The following is a 10,476-nucleotide window of genomic DNA, read 5'->3' as shown; positions in this document are numbered from 1 at the left end:
AGAGAGAGAGAGAGAGAGAGAGAGAGAGAGAGAGAGAGAGAGAGATACACAGACACATAGAGACATGGAGACACGGACATAGAGAGCCTCTTTATAGTATGAGGGGTTAACCTAGGGTCCATGAACTTGATTTCTTAAACATTTTGATAAAAATATTTGCTTTTGTACACATTTTGATTTCAATATAGTAGCTTTCCTTTGTAGTTCTACACAATTTATTTTATGTATTTAAAACCATTATTCTATGAAAGGGTCCATAGGCTTTGCCAGACTGCTAAAGGGTTCCATGAGACACAAAAAGTCAAAGTCTGCTATAGATATGGAGACAAAGTGCTACATCTACCCTATAAAATTCCTGTAGGGGCATATGACTTCTTATGGCTCTGCGACTTAGTCCTTTACATAAGCCAGGAATGTTGTTTACCCCTTCCTGACCTCAACTTATAGCTTTCCTTGGTTCCTAATGGAAGGTGAAGGAGAGAAACTTATCAGGTATCTTTATTTTCCAAGATGCTGCGGTACTAATGCTGTACTTGTTTGCTACAAAGTAGTAATGGAATGAACGTTCTTTGAGGCCAGGCAGTTTCCTTCTTCATATTTGTATCCCCAGGGACTGGTACACTGCCCAGCATATAATAGATACTTAAAAATACTTGCTGATTGATTAATAATTTCTTTTAGAATGCCACATTTATCTTGGGGACCTATAACTTAATAAGGATATGGAAAATTTGTAGAGGGGCCAGAGCATTGTAATCACAAATCTGAGAGTTTTAAAAATGATGGTGTCTGAAAAAAGGTCTGTGACAGAGGTGGGGAACCTGCAGCCACAAGGCCACATGTGGCTCTCTAGGTCCTTAAGTGTGGTTCTTTGACTGAATCCAAATTGTTCTGTGAAGTCTGGTCACCCTTGGTCTATAAAATGGGAATTGTATAATAAATGAAGCTAGTTTAAAGAGTGTTATATAGGGCAAAGGACATGTGTATGTTTAGGTGATCTGCACATTGAATCTCAATTTCCTCCTTCACATCTGGAGAGCAATTATTACTATAAAGAGGAACTTGGGGTGACTAGGTGGTGCAGTGAATAGAGCACCAGCCCTGGAGTCAGGAGGACCTGAGTTCAAATCCGGCCTCAGACACTTAACACTTACTAGCCGTGTGACCTTGGGCAAGTCACTTGACCCCAACTGCCCTGCCCTCTCCCCTTCAAAAAAGCAAAAAGAAAAAAAAGAAGAGGAACCTTTTCCTTCAATTTATCATCTCCTCTATTCTACCTCTCTAATTTTGTTCTATTTTAGTCCTTGGTAAAGGAGTAAATTGAGTTGACTGTTTCTAGTAGCTATAATTCTGGCTGTGGTATGGTAGTTATCAGTAGAATTCCCCTGTGTGTACAGAGAAAAGATCACAAGGCATGATTGGAGCTAGAAAGAAGTGGGAACCAAACTTGGAATTTGCCTTGTAAAATATAAGCCTATGTACAGACAGGCCCCTATGGTCTCATCTCTACCTGATTTCTGAGCACACTAATTTATCAGGGGTAAAGTTATATACCATGGTTGATGCAAAGAGGCTGTGACTTTGTATAGGATACTTGCAAGAAAGTTGGATAGATGAGGGCATGATGAGTTGATGAGTTGATAAGATTATGGTACCTATGTTCCAGGTAATACAGCTCAGGCTAGAGTTAATGTCAGCTTGCTTTATGCTTTCTATTACCTACTTTTATCTTCACCTTAAAGGAACTGGGAAGTAGGCTCAGCATTATTTTCTGGGATAAGAGTTCACTTTCCTATAATCACACACCATCCTATGTTATCCTCGACAATAGTTTTCAACCTCAAGTCCACAGGTACTTGTGGATAGATTTTCTGCAGTCTATGAACTTGGATAGGAAAAAATAACTACATCTTTATTTTTACTCAAATGTTATTGAAATCTTGTGAGCATTTCCTTCAATTATTAATTAAAAACAGAACAAAACAAAGCAAAAAATGATTCAGAGAAGGAGTCCAAAGACTTCATCAAATTCCCAAGGGGTTCCAATGGCCCTGAAAAGGTTAAGAACCCTGATCTAGAAGCATGAGAAACATGATGTTGTTAAGGAGGTCAGGTCAGGAATTATTGCAGGGAAGGCAGTGGGAATCACCCAATGCCTTCCACACTGATACCATTTCCTTTTCTTTGCTTTTCTCACCCAGCCCACTCACTCTTCAGGCTCAAGGAGGAGAATGGATCACACCCTGCTCTCTTGTGGACAGAGAGACAGGAAACAGGTGAGATTTTTTTTCCTTTCCTTGGGAAAGTATACCTTGAGAGGCATATATTCAGGTAAAGGTGTACTGGATCCTACTTTTCAGAGCCAGCTTTGCACTTTGGAACTCAGTAAAGCTACACATTAGGCCTTGATTCAATACATTGTTGATTGTCTAAACTTAAGAAAGTGATGGGATAAATGATAATAATGCAAACTAAACTTAAAAGCAAAGTACATAAACTCTTCTCCTCCAGGACAGCACATTGTTGAATATTTGCCAGCATATCCCTGTATACAGGATATGGACACACACACACACACACACACACATACACCTTTTTCTAGTGTATAAAACCATGAACTCACATTTACATCATACTTTAAGGCTTATTAAGCATTTTCCATGATCTTACTTGAATTTCATAACTCTGTTATGGTAGCATAGGTATTATAACTGTGATGAATGAAAAGCCCAAGAGACAGAGTTTCTGGGTAATTAGTTATCAATTTATAAATTAGACTAAAAATAAATAAATTGATGGCCAGTGGTTTCTTTTGGTAACCAAAGACAAAGCTGTGAAGAGAATGGAAACTCTCCTGACAGGTGAAAATCAACCCTGATTGGAGAACAATTAATGAGGGAGTGGGCTAAAAGTTTGTAGCTCCTCCTTCTGAGAATGTGACCTGATCATGAGATTCAGCCCCCTCCAGAAATCTGGACAAAGGAATTCATCTCTACCCAGACCACTCTGGTTGGTTCTCTCCTTCATGAGCTGAGTCACCCTAAATTCCAATTGATCGGTACATGTAAAGACATGCACTTACTGCTTTGGGGCAGGAATTCACCTACATTGGATTCTGTTTATACTTCAAACAGAAATAAGGTCCCCTGGTTGGGTGGTATCCTGCCCAAGATTGAGGATCATGTACCCTAAGGATTGGGGCAATCTTCTCTATCAGTCATGCCCTTCAAAGACTGATTGACTGACCCATAGAGGCTGGTCCTTGAATGAGGAAATAAAAAGCTTGGATCCTTATTAATAGTGGATCATTAATATAACAGAAAATAGTAATTCCTTTCATGACTCCTTATTTTAGAGATGAAGAAATAGACTTAGAGAAATAAAGGAATTTGCTCAATGTCATATAACTGGTGAATTAAAGTGCTGGTATTCAAAACAGGGTCCTTTGGCACTAAATCAAATCTTTCTTCCACTATACTACATCAGGAGTTTAGTCATGGAAAGATGCTCCCTCCCTGGGCCAACTGAGTATCCACCTTTTGTCTTGTGACCTTCTGTAGCCCAAGATGGTGCAAAGCTCAACTGCTCCTACCCCGCCCCCTTTCCTGGGTTCTGTCACCTTGCATGCTCTTACAGATCCTCAGCAAAAGCCAGATTTTGTTTTCTTGAGTGGCTGTACCCATATTTGGACTATCTGTTCTGTTGCTCCCCTTTCCCTCTATCCTTCAATAGTTTTTACCCCAGGTAAAAATATTCCTATTTATGTGTTTGATGGCAATTGCTTCTCTAACATGTGCAAACCCTCCTTTTCATTTTTTGTTGTTCAATTGTGTCCGACTCTTTGTGAGGCAAAGATGCTGGAGTGGTTTGCCATTTCCTTCTCTAGCTCATTTTACAAATGAGAAAACTGAGGCAAATAGGGTTAAATGACTTGTCTAGGATCACACCCTTAGTAAGTATCTGAGGTCACATTTGAACTCAGGTCTTCCTGACTCAAGACTCAGTGCTCTATTCACTTGCCAGGTGTCCTTCTCATAGTGAGTATTTTAAATGCTTGTGTCCTTCCTTCCTTTCAGCTTGGTAGAAAAAATTTACAAATGGACTCTAGAAACAACTTTTTGATAATATTTTAAAAATTTTAGCATTGTATTATTTTCCCATTCCAAATACTCCCCTAAAACAAAGCCCATTACAAATATGTTTGGTCATTCAAACAAATTTCCCATATTAGCCAAGTTGCAAAATAACTAACTAGATAGATAAATAGACAGACAGACAGATAGATAGATAGATAGATAGATAGATAGATAGATAGATAGATAGAGAGATAGATAGATAAGCAAAGGAAAGAAGGAAGGAAGGAAGGAAAGAAAGAAAGAAAATAGGTTTTGATCTGTAGTTTGAATAATCAGTTCTCTTTCTGGAGATGGATAGTGTGTTTCATCATGAGTGTAGATACAGTTTGAAGGTTTATTCTAGAACCTTTCTGAAAAGCAAAAACCTAACAAGCTGTAAACACAGGCTTCTGTTCTACAGTTTCTCCTTGTGATCTCATTGGTTCCCATGAATTCAACTTGTATCTATGCAGGATAGCTTTTAAATCTTTTTATCAGCCTTCTTCGTTCTCCTGAACTCTAGTACAGCATCTCCAGCTGCTTACTGAACATCTCTGACACAATGTCTAATAGTTATCTGTAACCAAACATGTTCAATACAGAAGTCATATTATTCTACTCTTCCCTCAAACTTATCTTTCCTCCTAACGTCTGTATTAAAGGAACTTCATCCCATCACCAAGGTTTCACACTCTCAGAATCAACCTTTGCCCTTCACAATTACTTGTCTCCCATTTCTGAACAGTTTCTGTCTTATAGATACATCTTTTCTATCCATACCCCTTTATTTATTTATGCTAAAGTCATCTCAGTTTAGTTCTTCACTACCCTGATGCCTACACTATTGTAACCACCTAAATGGTCTCATTGTACCCAACCTCTCCCTTCTCTAATCCATCCTACATGTAGCTGTCAAATAGAGTGCAGGTCTGATCATGTCACTGTCCGGATCAAGAATCTTCATTTTCCTGTTTGTCATTTAAAGATCTTTATAATATGATTCTAACCTTTCTTTCTGGACTTGTTACACATTACTTTTCCTTACACATTCTATATTTTAGCCAGACTAACTTCGTTTTTTCTCATATATGATGTTTTTTCATCTATCATCTTTGTACCTTTGTACAGTCTATCCTCCATTCCTGGAATAATGTCTTTCTTCATTTTTGCTTCTTGGAATCCTTGAATCCTCTTCAGGATCAGCACAATGCCACTTCCTTTAAGATACATTCTCTGATTCTGCCAATTGTTAACACTCTCCCCCACCACTGTATGTTTATTTTGAATATATCATACATTTGCTTATGACCTTACATGCTGTCTTTCCCTCTTCATCCCTACTCCTAAACCCAGTCCTTTGTAAGTTCCTTGAAAGTAGGCACTATTTCATTTTTGTTTATATATCCCCAGTTCCTAGCATGGTACCTGGCACACATAGTAGGTGCATGCTAGATGCTTGCTGATTGATTGGCTTTATGTGGTCTAGGTATAATAAAGGCTTAGGAACCATGGGATTTGAGGAGGTTGATGAACTGATTATTTGAGGGGTCTTCAAGATGAAAATTGAACCCTTCAAGTGTAAAAACAGGTGATGGGGAAGAAAATAAGACTCTGATTAAGCTACTGAGATCCTTAAGAAAGGTTGGGGGGGAATAACTAGAGGGCAAGTGGATAACTGTCACTAGGAGGTGGATAGGCTGATACATAGTGGATGGAAAGAATCTCAGAGGAGAAGTTACCATGTGATGGTGAGGGGAAGGACTGGAAGAGTTGGTAAAGAGCAAGAAGCCTACCAATTCCTTTTCCTGGCCCAGGGTTATGGTGGTGATGGTGGTGGTGGTGGCGGGGCTATGGGAAGTGTAGCATGAGAAAAGGTACAGTTAGTGGCGAAGAGAATGACCAGAGATGCACTCAGAATGCACATTTTTCTCACTACATGATAATTTTGACTCATGGTTTTGTCTTGTCAGTCAGTCAATAAGTTATTTATTTAGCTCTTATAATGTGTCAGGGATTGTGCAAAGTGCTAGGAATACAAAGAAAGGAAAAACACAGTCCCTGCTCAATCACTTAATAAACATTTATCAAGCACTTACTATGTGCCAAACACTGTGCTAAACACTGAGAATACAAAAAGAGGCAAAAGACAATTCCTTCCCTCAAGGACCTTACAGCCAAAGTGAGGGAGGGGACAACATGCAAACATGTACAAAGCAAGCTCTATGCAACACTAATAGGACATAATTAACAGAGGGAAGGGAAGAGATGGAGAAGAAGGTTATGGGAAGCCTGGAGAAGGGAAGACGGGGGAGGAGGCATGACAATCATCTTCAAGTATGTGAAGGACCTACACAGGGAATGGTAATTAGATCTGTTCTAATGGACCCCAGAAGGCAGAACCAGAGGCAATGGGTGGATGTTTATGTCAGACCATAGACCTCATAGAAGGTGGGATTTTATTTGGAACTTCAAGGAAGCCAGGGAGGTCAGTTGTTGGAAGGAAAGAGGAAGAACTTCCAGGCATGGGAGATGGCCAGGGAAAATATCTGAGACTAAGGTGATGGAGTGTCTTGTCCATGTAACAGCCCAGAGGCTGGTGTCACTGGATGGAAGAGCGTGTGTTGAGGAGTAAGGTATAAGAAAACTGGAAAGGTAGGAGGGAGCTAGGTCATGAAGGAGTTTGAATACCAAGCACAGAGTATTACATATTTGAAAACTCAAGCAATAGGGAGCCATTGCAGTTTATTGAGTAGGTAATCTTAAGGAATTCACAGTCTAATGGAGGAAACAGCATGCAAACAACTCTGTACCAACCAGAATCTGGCTAAAGGACATATCTACTTCACTTTCATTAGCAGCCAGTTTTCCCTGGCTTATATACTATTTTTATTCGTCCTCTGCAAAATGAGAAGGTTGGACTACAAGATTTTGTAAAGTCCCTTTCCAGTCTAAACATATGATCCTATTGTCCTTTTCCTCAGTGGAATTCTGTTCTCCTGGGGTGACCGCTACACTGTTTGCTGATGTTTCATGTTCCCATTTCTTGGTGTCTTCACAGGTATCCAGTTGAGGAGGACCTTGGCTTTGGAGCCTTGCAGTGTCGGGTGGAAGGTCACTACATTGGTCAGTTGGCAAAAGGACACTTGGTTTCAAGAGTTTTTGCCAACCTTTTCCTCTTTATATGGGCAGTGTGGTATAGAGAATAGGGTGCTAGAATTAGAAGGATATGACTTTGAATTCTGTGTGAGAAACTTACTCTCTATGTGATGCTGGACAAGTCACTTTTTGTTAGTTTTAATTTCTTCATCTGTAAAATGGAGACAGGAGGCAACTATGTGACTGGGTACATAGAGCACTGGGCCTGGAGTCAGAAAGATTTGATTGAGCTTAAATCTAGCCTCAGATACTTACTAGCTGTGTGACCTTGGGTGAGTCAACCTTTGGTTGCCTTAATCCACTCTAGAAGGAAATGGCAAACCATTCCAGTATCTTGCCAAGAAAATTCCATGGACAGTATGGTATATGGGGTCACTAAGAGTTAGACACAACTGATTGTCTGAACAACAACAACAAATAAAATGAGGATGATAGTAATAGCGCTTACCTTGAAGGGTGGTTGTGAGGACCAAATGGAATCGTATGTCTAAAGTACCTCACAAATCTGAAAGCACTATGTAAATGTGGCTTGATGGTGTAGTGGATAGAGTGCAGGGCCTGGAGTCAGAAAGATTTGAGTTCAAATCTGGCCTCAGACATTTGCTAGCTGTGTGGCCCTGGGCAAGTCACCTAACCTCTGTTTGACTGTAATATGGGGAAAATAACACCTAATTTTTAAGGTTATTGTGAGGAATAAATGAGATAACATTTGTAAAGCACTTAGCAGTGCCCAACACATAGTAGTTACTAAATGCTACCTATTATTATTAATTTTCTGTGAAGAGACAGACTAAGAGATTGCTGCTTACTAGGGTGAGCTGTCATTCTTATTTGTTCTTTTATTCTTTAGAGAGGGTGATCCTTGTGGTCCTAATTAATCAATCTGCTTCTATTTGCTATTTCTAGGAAAAGTTTGTTGTCATTGAGTTGTATCCAGCTCTTTGTGATCCCATTTGGGGTTTTCTTGGCAAAGATATTAGAGTGGTTTGCCATTCCTTCTCCAACTCATTTTACAGATATGGAAACTGAGGCTTACAGGGCTAAGTGACTTGCCCAGGGTCACACTGCTAATAAGTGTCTGAGGTCAGATTTGAACCCAGCAAGAAGAATCTTCCTGACTCCAGGTCCAGCACTCTTTGCATTGTGTCCCCTAGCTACCCTAGGAATAATTTGGGTTTGGGTAATCTTTTTCTGTTTTCTCAAATACTTGAATTTGGGGAGTAGTTTCTAACTTTGTAATCTATTTCAGACTCTTGTACCAAATACCATATTTTCTGGCCAACAGGTTCACAGAATGTGAGCTTCTCCATATTTAACAAAGGGATGTAAGTCTTGTGCAGCATGCAAATCTTTCTGTCTCGGGTTTGCATGAGTTGCATATGCTTTTGGTCCTCTGTATTTCTGTTACACTTTTGCCCATAACTGGGAGCTTTAGAAGAACACTCTCAAGTACTTTAGATACTCCATCCATATCTTGCAGGAACAAAATGGGGGTGGGTGACGATGCAGGGTTAGAACTAAAGAATGAATTAGTGAGCAAGTGGAATTTACTTCAAGCTGACAATAGGAAGGAAGGATTGAAGCAAGAGAGATGCTTCAAGGGGTCAGAGCATGAAAATTTCCAAATAAAGGGTGAAAGAAGCAATAAGACCTGAAATTTCAGGGAAGCTTTGAGACTCAGATAAGAAAGAGTCTTTCTCTGTTGCAGTTGAGTCCAGATGAGTCCAGGGGGGGCTTTCTTACACATGTATGATCTGCCTCTCCAAAACATCCACCTATTGCCTCTGATTCTGCCTTCTGGGGTCCATTAGAATAAATCTAATCCCTATTCCCCGTATAGGTCCTTCACATACTTGGAAGATGACCGTCATGCTTCCTTCCCCAAGTCTTCCCTTCTCTAGGCTTCACATAAGTAGTTCTTTCAACTAGCATGCTATATAAATGCTCTGTTAAAATTTCATTCCAAAATTTGAGTTCATTTTACTTTGCTTACTAAGGTTAGAAATGCCCCCAAATGAAGCGGGATTTTTTGATCAAGGAAAATAGCAATCTAGATAATTCAATGGATGCTTTGGTCTTTGCACCAACTATAACCCTATCTTCTTTTGAAGGTCAACTGTACACAAAGATGCATGGCTGATCAGTGCCAAACAGGACCTTTTCTTGTATCAGACTTACTCAGGTATGACCTTGCTTCATATATGTTAATGCCTTTGCTCCCCTATCCCTGCTTTTACATCTCATCCAAGATCTGGATCCTCTTATCCTTTGTCTCTTACACCATTAAATGGTGAATGTATGCCTTAGTGTGTTGTGGATGTAAATATGAATAGGATTTTTATGGGTGGAACCATGTGACTATATTAGGATCACAGATTTAGAGAGGACATGAGAGGCTATCTAGTCCAACTCCCTCATTTTAACAGTTGATGGAGGAACTTGATATTGTTGGTGGATATGAGTTAAATGTAGATAAGATGTGTAATGTGATCATACATAATATGACCTATATCAGATTGCTTGCTATCTTGGGGAGGGGGGGAGAGGAGAGGGGGAGGGAGAAAAAATTTGGAACTCAAAATCTTATAAATATGAATGTTGAAAATTCTCTTTACATGTAATTGGGAAAAAAATAAAATACTATTAAGTAGGAAAAATATTTAAATAAAAATATTGGAAAAAATGAAGATAAGAATTAGTGAAGGATTCTGGAAAAGGTATATTTAGTCTCTTTCTCTCTCCTCACCCTGCCAAGTGTCTTAGAGGAAAAGAAGAGATTAACTACCCAGTAGCCCATCTTTCTTTTATTTTAGTTATGAATATACTTTCAGCAACTCCTGATTTATTAATATAAACTCTGAGCTCTTACATTGCCACCTGGTGGCTAAATCCCCTACATCTCCTACAAATGCTGAAAGTTGGAAAATCACTTTTTAAAACTATGAACTCATAGGGTAGCTCACCCATTTGAAGCCTAAAACAGAACCCACAGATAATCTTACAGCCTTTCCCTAAAGACCTGCAGTGCTCTCACTGCATCCATTACACTTTGGGTCAGCTGTAATTGTTAGGAAATTTCTTTTCTTTTCTCTTTTCTTTCTTTTCCCCTTTCCCTTTCCCTTCCCTTTCCCTTTTACCTTCCTCCCTCTCCTTTTGTTTTCCTTCCTTCCTTCCTTCCTTCCTTCCTTCCTTCCTTCCTTCCTTC

General features: G+C 39.5%; 1 protein-coding gene across 1 annotated transcript in view; it reads left to right on the top strand.

Annotated features, from left to right (window-relative positions):
- Nucleotides 1-10,476, top strand: part of PKHD1 (PKHD1 ciliary IPT domain containing fibrocystin/polyductin) — a 669,991-nt gene that overhangs the window by 41,449 nt on the left and 618,066 nt on the right. The window contains exons 8-11 of the mRNA XM_069070581.1: nucleotides 2,202-2,276; nucleotides 7,174-7,238; nucleotides 8,557-8,596; nucleotides 9,383-9,453. Coding sequence (XP_068926682.1) covers nucleotides 2,202-2,276; nucleotides 7,174-7,238; nucleotides 8,557-8,596; nucleotides 9,383-9,453 — 251 coding nt within the window. The remainder of the gene's footprint in view (nucleotides 1-2,201; nucleotides 2,277-7,173; nucleotides 7,239-8,556; nucleotides 8,597-9,382; nucleotides 9,454-10,476) is intronic.

This window comes from Petaurus breviceps, unplaced genomic scaffold (assembly GCF_028583685.1).
Source record: "Petaurus breviceps papuanus isolate PSGF00001 unplaced genomic scaffold, PetGlider_PUasm1.0 90822, whole genome shotgun sequence".
Classification (NCBI taxonomy): domain Eukaryota; kingdom Metazoa; phylum Chordata; class Mammalia; order Diprotodontia; family Petauridae; genus Petaurus; species Petaurus breviceps.
Note: the sequence above shows the minus strand (reverse complement) of the source record. Positions and strands in the feature narration are given on the sequence as shown.